The 20,497-nt window shown below is 45.7% G+C and overlaps 1 protein-coding gene across 1 annotated transcript; it reads right to left on the bottom strand.

The window, feature by feature from the left end:
• Positions 1-17,330: 17,330 nt before the first annotated feature.
• On the bottom strand, positions 17,331-19,748 carry GPRIN3 (GPRIN family member 3). The gene has a single exon (XM_074148338.1). The coding sequence runs from the start codon at positions 19,746-19,748 to the stop codon at positions 17,331-17,333; it is 2,418 nt and encodes an 805-aa protein (XP_074004439.1).
• Positions 19,749-20,497: the final 749 nt, after the last annotated feature.

Below are 20,497 nucleotides of genomic sequence, written 5' to 3'. Positions count from 1 at the left end.
ACTCACAGTAAAAGACAGAAAGCTTTAGAAAACAGTATGTTATACACTGAAAATAAGAGATACTGAAAAATTGCTAGAGAAACACTTGCCCTTGGAATAAGAACAACTTCTCCTGGTATTGAGTTCTTTACTACCACTTGCTTGCTTCCATATGCACAAATCCTCTGGCTGCTTAAACACCGAGACCTTGAGTTCTCATCTCCTCAGGCCTTAGGGCTGCCATTAGAGCCAGCTATTCTCTGTCACTCAGGTTGGGCATAAAAAGTCCCCAGAAGACAAGATCAGGAGCTTCAGCATCCCCAGATCACACTGCCTTCACAGAGACAAAAGCCACACTGGTGTAAACTGAATGTTTCTGCTACTCTCCTATCCGTTTCAAGTGATTATATAGGCTATGCTATCTCCACAACTAAACTGTTTCTTATCAGCCCAGCTGATATTAGCTAGTATGCTATTGATCATTGTTATCTTTCAGGCACATCTTCAGAGAGAAGCTTGAATTTTCAGATGCTCTCTTCCTCCCAAACCATCTCTGCTTGAACTGACCCATGAAGTCTGGGATGCTGAATGCCCATTACCATTGACTTTCACTACGCATGTATAAAACACCTGGTGCGGAGAAGGAGATGCTGAAAAGTAAACCTAATACTCATTCATGGGAATGGGGTTAAAGTGTCATTTGATGGTGATCAGGATCAGCAACACCCCAAACCTTCTGTTTAGTGTTGTTAGCAACCCTGCATATGGTAGCTCTGAGATATATAAGCTGTGGCTTCCTGGCAGAGACCACAGCGTTCAACTGGGTTTACACAAAGTACACACGTTAACCAGGCACAAGACTGCAGTCAGGCCTGCAGGTAGGACTTGTAGCCTTTCCCAAAGCAGAGGGGAAGCAGCAGGCCGATATGGCACAGCCATGTGGCCACAGCAACCTTCTCAGACCCCACATGTGGCAGGGAAGGAAACCCCCAGGAAGCTTCAGGAATCAGGGGGAGCTCAGGGGCCAGGCTCTGACTCTACTGGCTGTGAAGATCACATCCAGATGTGGAAACAGTCACAGCAAACAAGCAATTGCCCCCCAAATCACTCCTGAATAGAAACACCGTGACAAGTGAATAACTAATTCAAATCAAGGGTGATTCAGTGGATGGATCCGATGCCCTATGGGTAGCACTAACAGCCCTGTCAGCTTCTCACAAATGCTCAGTGACTCCACAGTCAGGTAACTGCAAGAAGGTCATTCAGGAGGCAGAGCCCCTTTATGCCAGGCACTGTACAGCTTGGGATGAGGGTGGTTTCCCTACTACCCTACCCTCTCTGGGTCTGTAGTCCCATTTCTTGAAGACTGGAATGAAACATAACAGCAAAACAAAATGACTTAAGGCTGGGAGATGAAGACATAGTCAATAAACTGGGTTCAATTGACTCTGAACACTGAACTTCTGGCAAGGATTCAGTTAAGGTAAGCCTCAAAATAAAACAGTGTAGTATGTCTAACCTCCCCCAAAACATCCAAAGCTGTCTCACTATCTACAGGGCAGCAGCTGTGAAAGTCAGATTCAGGTCTTAGGTGCACTAGTGTATGAAGTTATTCAGAATCAAAGTCAATTCATCAGCCACTATAAAGTGACTGATGGCTTTGTTGCAGTCAATAGCACTATGTTCATTAACTCCAGCTGATAATCTGGCCCTTGGGGTTTGATTTGGACACAAACCTTTAATCAACTAAACACCAACATGAGAAGCTGCAGATGCATTTGTGGACAGCCCATCGATTAGAACCGGAAGAAAGAGGTGATTATTTTCCCGGTATAGCAGCTATTTTTTTTTGGTTGGTTTGTTTGGTTTTTTTTTCCCCCCTAAACTCAACATCAGTCAGACTCAGTATGTTTCTTTAGAAGAAGCTACATAAACCACAGTCCCTGTCCTTATATATAAAAACAACGCAGTGCAGCTGAGAAGTATGATGTGTATTATTATTCTTGATACGCTGCAGTCTCATTACATTCCAGGGCAGTCATCTGAGTCAACTGCAATGTCCAGAGTGTTGGTGATTGCAGTCCAGGAGCTGGCTGAGCTAAAAGTGAAACTGGATGCTGGGGAATAGGTAAGTGCAGATTCCCTCTGGCTTTCAGAAGGAAATTAAAGCGCTTCATTTTATTTCCTGGTAAGAATCTCCCCGCTGGGTAACGCTGCTGTGCTCTGGTGCCAGAAATCCTCCTGGAGTTCCCACAGTTCAGGAATTTCTTTAATCTGATCAACTCTTAGGGTCGAGGAGCAAGAGGAGCGATAAGACTTCTAGAGGGGAGTTTTACTGAAGCGGTAAACTAGAAGTGGGATTAAGCCAAAAGAAAATCCATTCTCTACAACCCCTGCCTCTGATCCTAGGAGAGGGCAGCATTAACGTAACATCCCACCTGGCCCAGGCAGGAGACAGCAGGGGCTTCTTGGGTGAGGTGACGGTCCCAGGCAGTGCTGGCTGCTGGCCAGCAGCCAAGCTGTTTCCATCTTGCACAAGGACAGTTCAGCCCAAGGTCTGACACACAGGCAACAGGAGATTGCCTTCAGTGGGCTTCTTGCAACCTTGCCTTCCCTCAAGAAAAGTCTTGGCTGCTTCCTTTCCTAGTGATCCAGGTAAGGCTGCCAGTACTAATCACAGGATTGCAGAGATGGCATTGAAGAGTAACCAAAGCTTTACGGCTTGAGGGCAGCATGGAGCAAGTAGTGCAGATGCTGTGCCTTATTCACGCTTCTGCAGAGGACATGCTGTAAGGTGTCCCTACATCACAACATCAGTCAGCAAGGTGCCACAGGCAGCACTGAGGTGCATCAGGGGTCCATTAGTGATGTTCCTGCAGGTTTAGCCGGAAGGTGCCAATGCTTGGGCAGATCGACAGACAAGCATTGATTTACAAGTTCTTCCAGGGAGAAACATTAGTTAATGCAGTTAATTAGCAGAGGTTCCCTGCTTATTCTGACTGCTTAGCAGATGGATACAAAGGCTGTCTGTCTCCACTTATTGGGGACCCAACCTGGAGGCCTTTGCTCCCTGTTGAGCCCTGTGGGAGGCAAGTAGCTCAGCTTCTGGAAGGAACTGTTTTCTGCAAGGTTATGTCCTTTGAGACACGAAAACCCTAGTGAACAACAGGTCTTCTGCAGGTTTTATGACCAGAAGGGACCCTCCTAGGTCACCAAAACAGATTGTCTGCCTAATATATGCTAGAGAAACATGTTAACCAGTTTCTGCACCCGGCTGACTGAGCTGGAGCTTACTGGTCCTGCCTGAAACATTTCCAAGTGATTCAGCTGGACAACATTCTCATTTCTAGATTCTGGTACTGACGCTATTCGACACTTGCCAGCCAGCATTGCCTCACTATGGCCTCCATACATTGCACCCTGGTCCAGGCGATGAGCTGATCAACAGCTGAGTGGTTTAAAAAAAATAAAATAAAAAAATCAATGACCAAAACCATACCTGAGCACTTTGGGTGTTGAAGGCAACAGGGTTAAAATGCTTGGGCTCAGTACAGAAGCTGTGAAGTGTCCTGCAGTGTGACTGCAGCATTTCCTGGCTCCCCTGCAATCAGCACATCCCAGAGAAAAACGGTCGCTTATACTGGAGGTAACAGAGGGTGCAGGCATTTATTCAAGTGACATGGAAGGAAAGAATTTTTCTAAATATGGCAGATAATTAGAAGATTAAGGCGCCTCTTTCTCTCAGACATTAAGCCCAGTGCTAGGGTGCCTAGGTTACCAGCTGAAACCTACCTACACAGCAGGGCCCAAGATTCCCTATTGCCTGATGGCTTTGGGACAGCCTACAAGTGGTGTCTTGTGGTGTAGACACAAAAGTGATGTCTAAGTACATAAGAATCAAAATTGCCTCCACTATTGCCAGGTTGACCATTTTGATGGCAATTTATACAAGGCAACAGAGTAAGGAAAGGCTACGGTGTGAGACTAACCACTCCCATGCTGGTTCAGTGGGCAGAGAAAGTGCTACTGGGGGGGTGTTACTTGAGTGAGACGTGAGAACTAAACCCTGCGCTAACACATTTGCACTCTATACTGCAAATTTGTTGCTCTTGCGAGCAAGAAGCTATATGCAAGCACTATCATCACCACAGCCTAAGAAGTCCCGTGTGATAGATGCTCTCTTTGGGTTTCAATGGTTTCCTCAGAGGACTGATCCACGTGCAAAATTCTTCAGAAAGGTCATCTCAGGAGGATGGGGAGCTCTGACATTGAGCATGCCAGCCCTCAGCCATGGCATCAGGCACTCAGAAGGGTACATGCATTTCCTTTGCTATTAAGTACACTTACAGGATGAGATGTTTTGCTGCTTGTAACATGCAAGTTTTACTTTGTGTGATGCTTCCAATTCCCCTCGGCTTGAAATACATTTTAGCCTTTAGTTTGCTGAAACAGTTTATCAAGGAGGATGTAAACTTGGTCATTGTGTAGCTGTATAGACCCAAGGAGGGTCACTCTCTCCAGAGGGGACAATTAGCTTTGCAGTGCAAGAGTCCTGCCAAAATCAGCTGTTTTCTCTTGGTTTCTATCAAGGTTTGACAGCTCATGAAAAATTATGAGGGGAAAAGATTCCATTTACTTCACTTAGAAGCAAAGCCTTTTGCTCAAACAAAGAAGAAAAAATGACCTTCACTTTTCCCAGCTTTTCTATGCTATGCTACAGCTAACAGCAGAGGAGGACCGAATTCTATGCACGATTATTGCCAACAGTCTTTTTGGGCTTTAAAATTGATTCTTCAGTCAGATATTAATTTGCACTGCAAGAAATGATTTAGTGCTACCTGCGGGTTTAAGGCATACAGCTGCATCGATTATGCTGAAGGTACAATTTCAAGGTAATCTCTGCAGCTTGGAGAGCCAAACCTCAGATTTCCCCTCCCCCCACCCTGCAAGGCCAGATCCACTTCAGCCCCTGCGTGTCAAAGGCACAGGGTGAGAAAGAGTTAAATATCCATACGGCACCATAGCTGGGGCTGCTACCAAGAACTGTTAGGGTGTTTGCATGCAGTGTGTTAGTGTGACATTAAAATCAATGTGTGCTGTGTATACCTGCAGGCAATGTTTGGTCCCTGGTAAACGAGGCAGGCAGAGCTAGGATGAGTGCTACAAGACAGAGGATTCAATAATTCAGCTCCATTTAAAAATGCTACCTATCTTATATGAGATCTATCCCATATAACTATCCCATGCCAAGAACACCCAAATTACCAGAGTTCCTTTTCCTTCTTCTGTTGAGAATCTTAATGCTAAAATATATATATATATATATTTAAAAGCTTTCATATCAATTTCTCTAGTACTCTTCTAGTACTCTGGGAGGTTACCAAATTGACCGGCATCTGCTTTTTCTACCTATCAAAACCCAGTCAACACATTTTTCTTCCACTAAAATCAATGCAAATTTAAGGTAAAAAAATCTACCAGGAACATCATATTCCTTTTTGCAGCTATGCATCTCTTGGCAAGATAAAGAGAGGGAAACAAGAAGACCCCTTGGGTGAAATCCTTGCCTTCCAGGGTTTTATGTGCCTCTCTGGTAAGTCCAGACAGTCACACCACTTTGCACTTGCTAGGCTGCCCTGGCTGGCAGGAGCACAGAAACACCTGCTACAGCCTTAGCTCTTTTGCCCTTCTTGTCTTTGGATCTAACTCTACCTATTCTCACTCCTGGTCTGCAAAGCAAGAACCATAAACCCAGCCCAGCATCTCAAACCACTTCACTTCTGTGCAGAGCATCAAAGCCTCTCCCAGAAGCTGCACTGTTTCCTTGCTATGTGTTAACAGCACAATGCACTCTGTGTAGCGTAGTGCCCTATCTCTGGGTCCCTCCTCTCAACCCAGGCTCTCTATCCTCCACTCACCAGATTCAAGTTTCACAGCTCCTTGAACAAACCTTGAATAAAATAACCACAAAGGCAAGAAGTCAATATCACACCTTACCTGATTCTCTCAGCTGTCCTGCAGGATGAACAGTCTTCTCAAGTCATCATCCAAAGCTTTCCCATCTCTCCTGGGATGGACCCTTGCTCACTTTTATACCTAGGTTTCTGCTACAACTCACTGGACTGATATCAACTGTCTTTACGCTCTTGCCTGCCATCTCCTTCTGATCACTGGGCTTAAGTAATGAAGAACACTTGTGTCCTTCCCTCCTCCCACTCTACAGAGCCTCTATTGCCTCCTGAGCTTAATGCACACCACCAATACACCTGGTGTTCGCAAAGGTGGGGAGAGATGGGAGCCTCCTTTCTCATCGTCCTCCCTGGCAAGGTCCAGCCTGTCAAGACCGCTGGTTAGAAACCAGTCTTACAGCAAAGCTGCTCAGAGATTTTTCATCTAAACGGGTATTTTTCTTTTAATGAGCTACTGCTCATTTTCATCCACATTGCAGCACTTTGGAAAACATGTCAATCACTTGATTTTTGAAAGCCAAACTGAACTGTTTTAACAGTGCTGAAATGCCTTTGCAAAATATACTTCATTCACCTGGAAAGGTGTGGAGCATCCCGGGAAAAGGAGCATTTAAACCAGCCCATTCCTTCCCCTATAGACTTTTCTCTTTACTATCAAAGCAAAGCTCTGTGCTGTGGTGTTCTTCTCAATTGCACTTGTGTTTTGCACGTGCCATATTCTCAGAGACGTGGAAAACAAACCCCTTTTTCCTCCTAGAATCTGGAAAGGTATTTGGTTTTTTTTTGGTTTTGACTAGGCATATTACCTTTTAAGGATATAAGCCACAGCACTGAAAGACCCAATTAATTTATTCAAGCAAAACTTGCCAAAAAAGTTAAAGAAGTATGAAAGCTCTTCTGGAGCTGGTATTGAATGCTTTAAGTGTGTGAAAAGTGTGTGATCACAGCAGATTGCCAGGAAAGAGCAATATGTACATTGTGCCGCTATACATGCTTGGATGAATAAAAGAGAGAAGTGTGCCCCAGTAGAGGGAGGCTTCAATGTAGTTTTTTCTTTTTCTTTTTTAACCTGCATTGGACACAGGACGGGCCAGCTGTGCTGAGGCTGGGCACGACCTCCACATGTGTTGCTAGAAAAAAAGCTGCAAGCTATACCATATAGCTCTCTTTTTGTTAGGGGCGGGTTCTACAAAAGCTACAGCTTCAGTTTCAGCAGAGATTAGGACCATTTAGGCACTGCCCTCAATTTTGTAGGCTCTCTCTATAGTGCTGTCAATTAGCTTGCAGTAGCTTTTCCAGCCTGTATGTGAGCCAGGCTAGAAAGAAAATGCACAAAAGAAATGGGACAGATTTTCTCCTTGCAAGCAAAGGAGTGGACATTATGAGGTGGTTACTGCAGCTCTGTGCCTGTGGGAAGTGTGCCATCTCAGGGAAATATCCAGGGGAGAAAATATGACTGCTTTCTGCTCCACCTGTGCTGCCACGGGGGAACGGGCCAGAGAACCTGGCTTTGGCTTTGCAAGGGCAGAGGGAGATGGGAGAGATGAGTGGCAGGCAGGGAAGAGGCTACTCACCTACATCCACCCCAGGGGGCAGAAGCCATGTCCTGGCTGTGTTATTTGCACTCAGTTTGATGATCTCAGGGTATGTCCCCAAAGCACAGGAACTCACATGAAGAAATGCAAGACCGTTGCTAGTATCACTCATGGCAACATGCAAAACATGAAGAGCAGATCAGAGCGAGCAACCGACTGCTTCACTCTTCCAAACGGTCCTTCAACATCAGCTGGGCCAAGCTGGAAGGGTGAATGAGTTTGGGAGGAGAGAGAGCACTGCTTAAGATGTGTGGATGAAGGAGCTGTAGCCTGCCGTAACATAAGCTGTGTGGCAGGGAAGTTAGGGTCAATATTGGGAAAAATTTCCCAGTGCGAAATATATAAGCATGCAGAGCCATGTCAGTAAAGGCAAGGACATAAATCCGTACTAAAGAATGTTTCACATCATTAACCAAAATTGGAGCATATATTGCATTTGCCTCAGATGTTTTGTAGGACTCATCTGTGTCCTCACTAAACTGCCATATAGCTCTCTGCTTTCTTAGCAGCATTTTTCCTTTAAATAGCTGCTATACATAAAGATGTCACTTTGGGTGTGGGGAGACATTTGGATATGGCCCGCGCAAGTGTCAGCACTGTTTATTCCCCATTCCTTCCCTGCTGGCACCAGGAAAATACAGGGAAGCCTGTCTACCAGCCTCTGCCTGCAGAGCAGGCGCTCAAAGCATCCAAAACCTAATGGGAGCTCATGCGTTCAGAAGGGTGAGTAACCCAATGCATGGAGCAGGTGTCTCCCCAGAGGTTTTTCCCTTAGCTTATGACTTACTAAACCTAAGCAATTTGTCTCATTAATTAATAGCTCAGTAACTGTCCTTAAAAAAGGAAGAGACACAAAGGTGAGGGAAGAAACGTGAGGCGCCCCCAAATCACAGGAGGAGCGGCTTCGTGGATGGCCTCACCTCTGCTGTTTCCCGGGCGGACCTCGTCTGTCCTCCTTCCCGAGCCCAACGGTCCCCGACTCAGCGTGGATGTGGAGGCTTTGCAGAACACGGCCGCCATTCCTACACACCAGCCATGTCCTAACTGGCACCAAGGAAACAGTGGGTGCCAAGCAGTTCTGCTCTAGCTGCTGGGGTATGTTTCACCAGCCCGTGAGAAACGCGTCCTTCACTGCTCAGCTCGCTTATGTCTTTCTGATGTTATATAAGTGGATTTAGAGAAAAAGCACTGCCATGAGCAGGTTTCTAATTAGGAAAAGAAATAAATAGAATTATGGTATTAAGGCAGAACCTCAGCATGAATGACCCAAATCCCTTCCTTGTGCCACAGTCCACAGCAGGCTATTAGAAAACATTTTTTAAAAAAGAAGTTAATTCATCCCTAAGATGGCACAGCAAAGGCAAATTCCTTCACAGGCTGGCACCCACTCTCCCAAGCTGCTGATCCCACTTAATGTGACTCTTGTAAGTGCAAAGGACAACGCTTTGGGAAGCAGGGTGCTGTGTGATGCAAGCAGCAGTACCCTCACTCATACAAACACTGCTGAAGTACAAGTAGCAACGGGGCTTATGTTACCATTTCCTAATTTGCTCTGACAACTTTCTGTTGGTCCAAACATGCAGACTGTCGTTACCGCTTGGAGTTGCCTACTATGAGGTACCTACTACCATACTGCTATAGGTGTCTCATTAACAGTGGCTGGCTTTGTGGAGATATCAAGCATCCATAAGTCTCCGTGACCTGACCTCAACAGGACATAAGAGCACTCTGCACTTCCCACAAATGAGGCCATATTTATCTAAATACTCAGGTGCAGATTTAAGTGCCTACTTTTTAAAACACTGTGTAGTGAAACTAGCAATTTATAGTTCTCCAAGGAGTAATTTGAAATTTGATGAGGAAATCATAAGTTTTCCACTCACAATACTGCCAGCTGCACAGATGGCAGCATGTTTTTGATGGCATTTGAACCCCTAAAGGCACGGAGGTTTCTTTAGCTCGTTAAAGAAGCAAAGCAGATACCTTGGGATGTAGTGCTGCTGCTTGGATAAAGCTCACGTCCTCAGTAAATCTGATGATGCATAAAGGAGAAGCCAGACATTCTTTATATATAAAGGCACTATCTCTCTGAAGCTGTTATGTTAGATAACATAAAACCTGTGTCAGATGGAAAAGGCGCACTAGTGGTTATTGGTTTGATAGGACACCAGATTGTTTTCTGAATGGGTGCTTTTTCTGCTAGGTCAGTCCCCCGGGGGTGAGGGATCTCTAGGATGTTTCCCTACTGCAGGAAGATTACAGGGATAAGTAGGGAAGGGAGACCTCAATTTTCCTGCCTACAAAAAGAGCTTGCCAGCTGCGGCACACACAGCTGAATGAACTCAGCTACCACAGGGAAACACTCTGCTCCCGGCAGTTTGGGTTTGGGACTAATCTTCGGCAGCCACTACCACGCAGGAAACTGAACCATATGACAAGGAATCCAGTAAAGCTCATTAATAAAATATCCTGCGTGATTGCCCAAAGCACTGAGCAGTTACTTGAAGTAGCCAAAACCACGACAGCAGCCAACCACAAGACAGTAGAAGTACAGAAACACAGCGAAGGAAACAACCATTTTTGGGGAGAGGGCTTCAGCTTGGGGTGAGCAGCCAGAACGTCCCTGGTAGCAGAGGCACCGTGCAACCACGTTATCTCAGGGCCTGTTCTGCTCCTCTCCCCTCACGATAGGATACAGTATGCTGAGGTGGGGTCTTCATGTCCTCCAGTAGCAGACAGCCACATGGAAATACCATACCTGTAACACCGCCGGATGAAAATACTTCACTGCTATTGTCAGTTATCTTATGCTCTTTTGTACTATAAGATAAAACTTCATTTCTTTTTTGGGGAGGAAAATGCTTCAGGTTACTCTGATCCTGGCTCCTGGCTTTGTGCACGGTGTGCCAGTGGTGACAATTTGCTACAGCACTGTCACTGCAGGGTTAAAATGCTGCCCTTTCCGCCTGGGCTCCTGGGTTGCTGCTGGATGAATAATGTGTTAATGTGTGGCAGCTGAAAGGGCTGCTAAAAGGCTGAGTGAATTCATGGGGAAGGGTAGAGCAGCAGCCGCTGCAGATGCGAAAAGGCAATGGCACCAACACAGAAACAAACAGACAGGCCTTTTCTCTGTCAGGGACAGCATGTGGTGGCTTCCACCACACTGAGCTTTACAAGGTGCCAGGTCTCAGGCCCGCATTCAGAAAGCCCTTCGTAGCTGCTCTGTCTTACAGACATCCACAGATTTAGCCAGAATGGCCAGTGACACTTAAAAGTCCTTTCTTTTCCCACGTGAGCCTACAAACAGAGACCCAGAATAATTAAGACAGTGTTCATTTTATTGTACTCAGCATGGAAACCAGGAGATGTAAAACAGCAAAACATTAAATTCCTAAGGGACTCGATCAGGTGGATAACATTGCTTTAGTATCACTGTAAGACTTCTTCACATGCAAACTTCTGTTGGTACGTCTCAAGTGAACACCACAGTACACCTGGAAGCCTAATGCTAGCTTTACTTCGCACAGTACATCATGTTTAGTCAGTGTAACTATAAAAATAATAAAGCCACAATAACATTAGATGTCTTTAGAAGCCCCCAAATTGGGTTTCTTCTGCTGCTAACTGATGCATGGCCATCATCATTGTGGTGCTTGCAACAGCCAGGAATTCAAAGTTCACTCATCCTCTCTCCCTTTAACTCTGGGCAGAAACTCCCAACATTTTTCAGCGTGCAACTGAGACCTCAACTTCAGACTTCAGACATGATTTTATGTACCATAAACACATGGATCTTTTCTTCCATTTTACTGAAATTCCTCAGGGCAGTGTCCAAACTTGCATTTGACATACTTGAAACTACTGATTATAAACCGGGCTAAGGGAAGTGTTGTCAGGAGGACCCTCCAGAAGGGTCGCCTGCTGTAGCAGAGCTGCTGAGAAGCATCTGAGAGAGACTTGTATTCTGCAGCAGACAACTGCTGGAGACTTCACTGGCAGAACTGTCATCTATTTCTCCTCCAGAGATTGTCAGTGTAAGCAGAAAGCTAAGAAAAACTTAAGGTCTAGTATTTCAAACAGGGTTTGGTTGACGTGATTCAAGTGTGGATTACCACAAAGCTCAAGAGCCAGTGTGCACCTCCGTACACCCCAGCTACTGCACTTTCTGTTGATAGTCTAGACATGGATGTTGGCCAACAGGTTTTTTTTTTTTTAGATACAGCTGTGGAAATTTTTTTAGAGAGCAGATAAGGAGAAAATCCTTGTTTCCGTATTGCAGAGTGATCTAAACTTGCCTCAAACTTGTGGAAAATGCTAAACCGCTAGCATTCAATCAGAAGGGCAAAGGGAAAAAATTGTCTTAGAGTATGAGTAATGCATGAGACCTGCATGCACGTACACCCCTTTTAAACATGGACACACATACACATAAGCCTTCCTCTCTGTGTGATTTGGCTCAGTAATAACATCATTTTCTTCTTTAAAGAAGCCTGAATGATGAACGATACGTTTCACGTTGCAAAATCTTCTTTGCCAGGATTTGATGCAAAATCCGCATTATAAACTCTGAGATGGAAGAGCTGCTCAGAAAACCACAAAGCAGATAAAACAATAAATCTCAGATTTAAAAAAAAATATAAAATGATATTAATTTCAACTTGGCTCAATTCAGCTGTAATACTTAATTCTTTCTTTTAAACACTGAATCAAGAGAGATAATTTAGGCCCCTAAGAGCACATATGAAGAGAACATTGCAGCCATTTTAACGTATAGGACCTGACATTCAGGCCCGTGGACCTCCGCAGCATCCAGTGACTCCAGAGATATTTGGTAGTGTGCAGCATTTGGACAAGGATCTATGTGCACATCTTTGAGATGACTGAAAATACGAACCACTCATAGAGCCATTACAGAGTCACCAGAAAATAAACCGGCAGAGGCTGACACATTACAAAAACAGGGGTGGAAAGAGAAGGAGGGGAGAGTTTCCTTCAGACCGTAGCCCTTAACTTTCTAAGACCATGGAGCCTGACAATCAGTCATCTCTCATTCAGAGCAGCCATTTCCATAAGCTGGGTGTGAAAGACTTACTCTGTCTTCGTAACCTTTTGCATTCGTTTTTAAAAGGTGTAGAAGGATAGACATGGAACAAGACAATGGAGCTAACACGCTAATAAAATTTGTACTTTCATACAAACCTTGCATATCCTGAGCTAAGTTATGAAACTCCGGTATGGTAGATTCCATCAAGTTTCCAAACTGAAAACCAGGGGCAGCCAACTTGAATTCTCCATCAGCTTCAACACTGATTTTCATCTGGATTTCCACTTCTAACTTTAACATGTCAACATAGTCATGAAATTCAAGATAAAAGCCAGTGTTATCTATAGAGCATACGTTCAGCTTTTCTGAGCCCCTTGAATATACTTCTCCAAACGGTGCATTTTACAAGCTCTTATGTCGTAGTAGCAGTAATAAACTGAGATTGTTTGCCTAATGGTTTTGTTAAATCATACTTGCATATACCTATACATACTAACAAAATATACAGCCTTTGGAAATGCCAATTTTCCTAAACTCCATAGGACACCAACGATATGAAAAATGTGTGAGCTCAGAATGGGAAAAACTTAAGCAAAACATTGGCTTTACAGACATTGGAATGAGAATTCCTTGTGAAGCACCCACATCAACTTTGGTTGACTTCTCTTTTGATCCCTCCCTCCCTCCTTTCTTGTATATGCAAAAGGGAGGTTTTCTTCCTCTGAAAAGATGATGATAGATATTCTTCTCCTTGTCCCTCCAGTTCTTTCCCCACTCATTTTTCCAAACCAAGTCAGCAGAAACAAGGCAGGACTTCAGCACTTGTACCCAAGGCAACACAAAGCTGGCAAACACCAACCAAGCACACACAGACAGTGGTGGATGTCACAGCCTCACACAAAATCCAGGATTACATTGCAAATTGCCTGCAATGAGGTTCTCCTTCAACTCAGGTTTTGTATAGGCAACATTGAAACATGCCTATTCTCATCTTTCCTAGTGGAAAGCTCCTGAAGTGAAACTAGAAGTAACTCTTCCATTCTCATTCACTGCTTTTATTAATGGTTCGGGCCATGGCAGCCTTCCCAGAAGATGCAACCAACAGGGAAGAGTTTCCTGACAATTAGCTAGCTTCCCAAAATTTCTTATCTTACAACAAACTGAATTTCAGAGTTACTTCAACTGGCTAGGCTGCAACACAGGTCTTTTTCTTTTTCGTACAAATTTACTCTTGGGAATGACAAAGTACTTTCTTTTTTAAAACCTCTTTTTATTAGCCCAAATGTATTTCCTTGGTTCTTAACTATTCAACCAATGCAATGTGATTCTGAGTCATTGGGCAGAGAAAAAAAGCGGGGTGGTGGCACACAGATCATCTCCCCCTACCCTCTGCCATACCACTACTTTCATTTTTTGATGCTGATGTGACACTAAGAACAGTCTTTCTTGGCTGCTACAAGACCACTCACACACATAATATTTGCTAATTGCTACCCAAAACATGGTTCTATTTTGCTGCTGGTGAAATGCATCATCCCTACAAGGATTCACATCACCATCTAGACATTGTATGCAGAAGAAAGCATAAATTACAAGTGTTAAACTAGCAGGTTGCCTACAATCTGCAAGGCAAAGTGGAAACCTAAAATATTTTCCATGAGATGCGCTGGTGATTATCAACTCGTTTTTGTGTATTGGTTTTTGGCACATTATTGCTTGGCTTCAAACGCATGCCTGCAGGACTTCTGTGGCCACCAGGCAGCATCACTGACATTTTGTTGTTTGTCCTTGCACTTGTATTTTCCCAAAATACAAAAGCACGGTGCTCTGCTGACCACTATGGTTTTTCCAGTTATGCCTATGCAGTTGTTCAGATGCGTCCACTTAGTAACTTGTCTGTTGGCATTTTATGGTACGTATGTACTGGTGAAGTTTCCCTGGAAGAAAGGTCCACCCCATTTGGGGTGGGGAGGGAGGTGTGGGTGGACCAGCTAGTGAAGACTCACAGCTGGAAGCAGCTGCAGGGAACCAGGAGAGATCTCCCATTCCTCACAAGGAAGAGTTAATTCCAGTGCTGGCCCAGCACCCTGCTCATTCATTGCCAAGCCCAGTTTGGTCTCAGTAAAGCAACTCATACCCATAGATCCGAGAAATATTTTGCAGAGCTTAAGCTAAAGGATAAAGTTCATAGAAATCGGTGAATGCGCGATAGCCATTTATTCTCCTCTGGAAAAAAATATGACAATTCATTTATATATCCAGACTGAGCATATCTGTAAAGGGACAGTTCAGAGTAAGCTGGTTCACAATGCTACAGCGAGGGGGGACAGCGGAGAGAGGGAAGCGAGCTAAGCCAAGGGACACCGTTTCACAGGAAGACAGACTGGGCAGCAGCTAGTGAAGGAGAGGGCTGAAGGGAGGTGAAAGGAGCAGCACAAAGCCTTAGACCTGGACAGGACACAACAAATATCGTGGACAACTCCAGGAACCTCTTCAGGGCTGAAATGGACACAACGTGGGAAGAGAGACTGAACTTGTCAACTAACCTGACCTAATGAGACTGCCAATATTAATCCCACACAAAATTTCACATGAAACTCATATCTCAGACACTGCTAAAAAGGGGATGGAAGCAGTACTAACAGAAAAAAGGCAGGAGACTTTCCTCTTGGTAGGCACAGGTGGGAACACACTCTCTAATGTGGCATTTCAGAATTAGCAGTTCAGCATCAAGTGTGAAATAACATACAGAAATGGAACAAGGATGTGCCATAAAGCCCCCAAATATACACCAGAGGAAAAGTAGCAGTCAATTCAGTGCTATGCCCAGGGGCCACACCTTTCATTGAACTAGGTTAAAATACTGTAAGATACAGTATTTTATCTCTCTGCTAGGGAAAAGTTGCCCCAAAACAGCTGCTTTGCAGTCTTGGCAGTTGATACACTCAAAAAGTCTGGCCTCCTAAATAAAAGGGGACCACTTCAGGTCTGCTTCACAGAAAAAAAGAAAATAAAAGAAAAAAAGATATTAATACTCATTTGCACTGTGTAAACCTGTAAGATTTAGAGAGTAAGTTGTAAGAGTAAGATCTACAGAGTAAGTCAGATGTGTTGTACTAGAGATGGAAATAAATTATCATCATGATTCATGAAAAATCTTTAATGGAATAAAAATAACCCCTATTTAACTCTAGTACCCTGCAGGATTACAGTATCCAAATCCTCTGTCCTTTACAGGATTGAAACTGAATTTTCTACAAACCGCAGGAGTTCGCCAGTCTCCCATCATGAACTCTAGTGGACAGAATAAAAAGCTAGTGGGAAATGCATTTCCCGTGTTGAAAAATATTATTAAGGTGAGAAACATGACCAACATACGTTTGACACATTATTGTATATCACACTTCTACAAAAACAGTCACTAAGCTACCTTTTATTAGCAGTTTCTACAACTTTTCTAACATTAGAAATACATCAAAGATTGTCTCAAGATTTCAGTACTTCTGTAAAGTAAATGTTTCAGTTAACAATATAATGGTTTATAGTATAGAGAGCATTAGGTAAAACAAAATATGCAAAGGCTAAATAAATGGTATTTGGTTAATGAAAGGCAGCAAGAAAAGCACTAAAATACTGCAAAAAAAGGTAGAGTTAGCAAAGGATTTAAAAGGAAAAAAAAATTAAAAAAAAAAATAAATCGGTGTAACACACTAGGCATGTAGGCTCATGGACCCAGACACACAGGATAGCCTGCTCCTATGGGAAAACATTGCTGTGCGTCTCTAGAGAGAGAAATAAGATTCACATCACTTTAAAGAGTGATTGAGAGGAGAGGTGCTCAGTGCCGCAGGAGGCCAGGAGCAGGGGTTGTCTACCCCAGCTGAGGAGCCAGAATGGCTCCCTACTTTTGAAAGCCTTGGCTGGAGCGTCACAGCGTGAGCGAGGGCACCGTCCTGTCGGATGTGGGCACATCTACTGACATGCTCTCTGGTGCCTGGCCTGCTTACGCCTTAAGCATGGCTGATGCAAGGGAGGAGAAGCCTGCAGAATAGATCCCTCTCTCACCTCCTCTTCTAGCCATCAAAATCCCATTGACTTAACTTCTCCCAAAGAGAGCCTTGATCCTCCCTCTTTGCCTGGTTCTCCATTTCAGTGGGAGGGGAAGACCTGGCTCTCTGGGGCTCACATAAGAACCGTCTCCCACAGTATCAATAGAGGTGAGACTGCTCAGTGATCAATGTCCATAGCCTTTTCACTGACTTGCTTCAGCGTGGGTAACTTACACACCAGGAATGTTGTCTTGCATTAGATCTTATTAGGTCTTTACAGCTGTTGGACCTTAGCTTCATCTCACCCAGCTTTCCCCAGCCCACCCCCCTGTTTAAGACCTTGTGATGCACACGAATAACTTCCCATAGTAACCCTGACAATCTCTCTGCCTTTTGCTTTATCAGAAGGTGCTGCTCTCCCTGCAGCAAGGTGGCAATTTAAATTTGTGCTTTTGCTAAGTGCCTAGCTTTTCATCTGACAGTAGTCGGAATGGGGACGTAACGTGGAAATACACCAGCTGTGGCAATAGTAATGGCGTGACGGAGCACGTGGCTGCTCAGAAAACAAAGGGGAATAGTTTTCCACTGTTGCTGCATCACATCCCCAATAACACAACTGGACAGCAGGACTCAAGACTTGAGGGGAGGCATTCTCTCTTCTACCGCAGACATCTATGCGCCCCTGCAAACCACGTCAGTCTAACACAGAAGAGGGAGCGGGTCGGACACAGCAATTAGGACGCCTAAAATTCTGCAGCATGGACTGGAACACATTATGCTGCCTCCCTTTCAGTTTTTTATTTGAGGATGTATCCGAGGAAATGGATTTCCGGGTCTGACTGTTCTGGACCCGGATCAGTTTCTCGTGTTCCCGTATTTGTCTCTGTAAGTGGTTCTGGATGGCAATTCCCAGGGATTCTGGATCGAGGGAAGCACCGTAAACCTCCCATGTCATGCCCTGCTCGTCCCAAACAACATCCCTGACGTGCTTGGACTGCTTCACCTGCACTTTCGCCTCCATGGCTGGGGTGGGGTGCTTTTTGTCTTCCCCCGGGTTTGGCAAAGCCTGCGCTGAAGCAGGAAGAGCTGCTGTGTGAAGCTCACGTCTGGGCTCCTTGGCCTGAAGGCCTTGCTGCTGGGGAGCTGCTGATGCCTCCAAGGGAGGGGGGACATATGCAGAGCTCGCACCCAACTCGGGCATCAGTCCTGCCTGCAGGCTCTGGCCACCAGCCATCTGTGCCTGGCCAGCTTCTCCCTGGCCTCTGCTCTCCTCCTTTTCACCTGCACTCTCCGAGCATGCCTTTATACAGACAGCAGCAGGTTGGCTGCTGACATCCATCCCTCCTTTAGGATCAAGCACCACTGAGTTTTCATCCTTTGGTTTTACCACAGATTGACTAGGAATGGCCTCCCCTTGACTCGCACCCTTACTTTGCACAGGCTTTTGCTCAGAGCTGCCCAGGACCTCCTTCTGCTTGACTTCACTGTCTGTGCTACAGAGTAAAGGTAACTGGCTGCTTCCTGCATCATGGACAAGATCTTGCACGTTGTTCTCGGTTCTTGGGACAGCAGCAGCAGAAGCGCTTGGTTCACCAGCACCAGACCCAGACTGTGCTGGAGTTTGATTACTGGAGTCACCTGCAAGCTGCTCAACAGGGACGGGCGTTGGTGGGACTGGAGCATCCATCGGCAGCCGAGCAGCATCCTTGCCGTCATGGGCTGCACAGATCGATTCAGCATTACTCAGAGATGTCCCCTGGGAGGTAACGGCTGCAGGGGAGAAGGGGAGAACAGGTTTTGCATTATCTGCTGGTGCTGGAGACACCATGTCAGATGGGACCCCAGGCAGTTTGACAGGCTGGGTTTGGGCTGAAGCAGACACAGCCATAACAACAGTGGATTTTGACATGATACCAGGAGAACATGGGGACTTCTGTTGTGATGATAAACTGTCAGTAAGCGTAGAATGGCTCAGCCCCATACCTCCTTGGTAAACTATGTGCAGTTCTTCCTTCTCCTCTGGGGGAGGATTCCCTTTTAAGAAGGCAGCAAGGATGCTGGGACTGGTGGAGGCCGATTTGCTCTCCACGGTAGCCACGGCCTGAACCTCAGCATCTCTCCATGTCCTCCTTACTGCTTCCTGAGTTAATGAGCTGCTCTCCAGCTGAACTGTCATTGTACCTGTCTCTCTGAATTTAGAGAGCTGTGTGGGGTCTGGACTCACCGGCTCAGCACCCATGTTGTGTACAGGATGCGGACTCTCATTGCTAGACTGGGCTGGTGGCTCTTGTGGCTGGAGAGGCTGGTGTCTCTCGTGACTGGACTGGGCTGGTGCCTCGCTGCTCTGCACTGCTTCAGTTTTATCTGTGTGATGCAACTGCGCGGTGCCCACAGCCCCGCTTTTTGCCTCTGAACTGCTCTGTGGGTCTCTCTCCAGGTCAGCTTTGGTTTGCCTCGCTGGTGAGGCCAACTGACATGCAGCAGAACCAGTTTTTTCTGCTCCCCTGTCTTTTTCCCCTCTTTGCAGGAGGTATGCCTGAGAAGTACGACAGGACTCATTACCCTTTAAAGGGTCGCCCGGGGAAGAATAATTTAACACCTCAAGTGCTGGCTGATCGTCAGTCCCCTGAGGTTTCAAGGCAGAGTCATCCATTTGCGTCAGGGAGCTTGTTTTCGCCTGGTTGCCTTGCACAAACTGTCGGGAGCTCTGAGGGGCTGGCATCATCTCTGGCCCCTGCCCCGCCGAGGGGGGTCCTGCTGCAGTGGGGGCTGGCACTGCTGGCCAGGAGCAACCAGCAGGCTCTACGGCTGCAGGACACCCCTCCACAGCTTTGCTGGCCACCCCAGGAGGGATGGCTTCCTGCTGGCCAGCATTGTCCTTGTGGCACTGCTCACAACCTTGTGTGCCGGCAGCTGCTGTGCATCTCACATCAAACAAGCAAATTCCAGCAGAGCCGGCCGGTGTGCACGGGAAGCCATTGCTGGCCTTCTCTCCATCAGGTAGTTGGGTCTGGTGCTTAGCAGGCTGCAGGTCTCCCAAGTGGTCCTTCTCCGCAGAAACTGTGACCAGGGAAAGTTTGGCAGATCTCAGAGGATCTGGTACAGACCCCATGGACTGTCTCCCAGATGTGGTTTGTCTTCAGGGTCTCCTCGGAGTTTTCTTGCCAGGTAGTGGGTACAACAGGGCAGGCTGTTGGTGACAGGCTTCCTGTAAAGCTAATCTGTTAATAAAAGAAACACAGTGTTAGCAGCAGTCAGATTTAAGAAGAAAAAGTACCCAGAACAGATTGATTTTACAGCTTGGAGAGAAACACTTGCAGGCAATGGGGGAAGTGAAGCACTTGATTCTGCCCAAAAGTCACATCAAACACATGGGATCTCCCAATTCCAAGATCTGGATGGAGAAGACAATACTAGGGACAAAGCAACAACAGCTGCCCTGTTGTTGATACATCAACGAAAACATAACGACGTGCCAAGACAGAGAAAAGAAAAAGAAATATGAAGTGAAAGCAGGGATGAATGGAAAGGGGTGCAGACTTTGTGTGGAAGTTTGAGGTCACAAAATAAAGTCACTGTGATAAAATCCTCTAGCAAGACACCTGTGGAAGGAAAGGTGCTATCTTGCCTGTTGTGCCTATGGTAGGAAGAGATCCGATTCCTCCAGGATCCACTCTGTGACCTGAGTGGATCTCACACCTTTGCTGAGCACCAGTTCCTCCTCCTCCTCACGAAGAGCCCTTCTCTAACTCCACAACCAACAAGGACATGCTCACAGGGCGCAACAGGTCAATTCAGACTAACATGGATGAGCCCAAACCTTATCGGTAAAAGGAATACGGAGGGATGACAACCTGCTGA

This window comes from Numenius arquata, chromosome 5, assembly GCF_964106895.1.
Source record: "Numenius arquata chromosome 5, bNumArq3.hap1.1, whole genome shotgun sequence".
Lineage (NCBI taxonomy): Eukaryota > Metazoa > Chordata > Aves > Charadriiformes > Scolopacidae > Numenius > Numenius arquata.
This window is presented reverse-complemented; position numbering and strand designations above follow the sequence as displayed.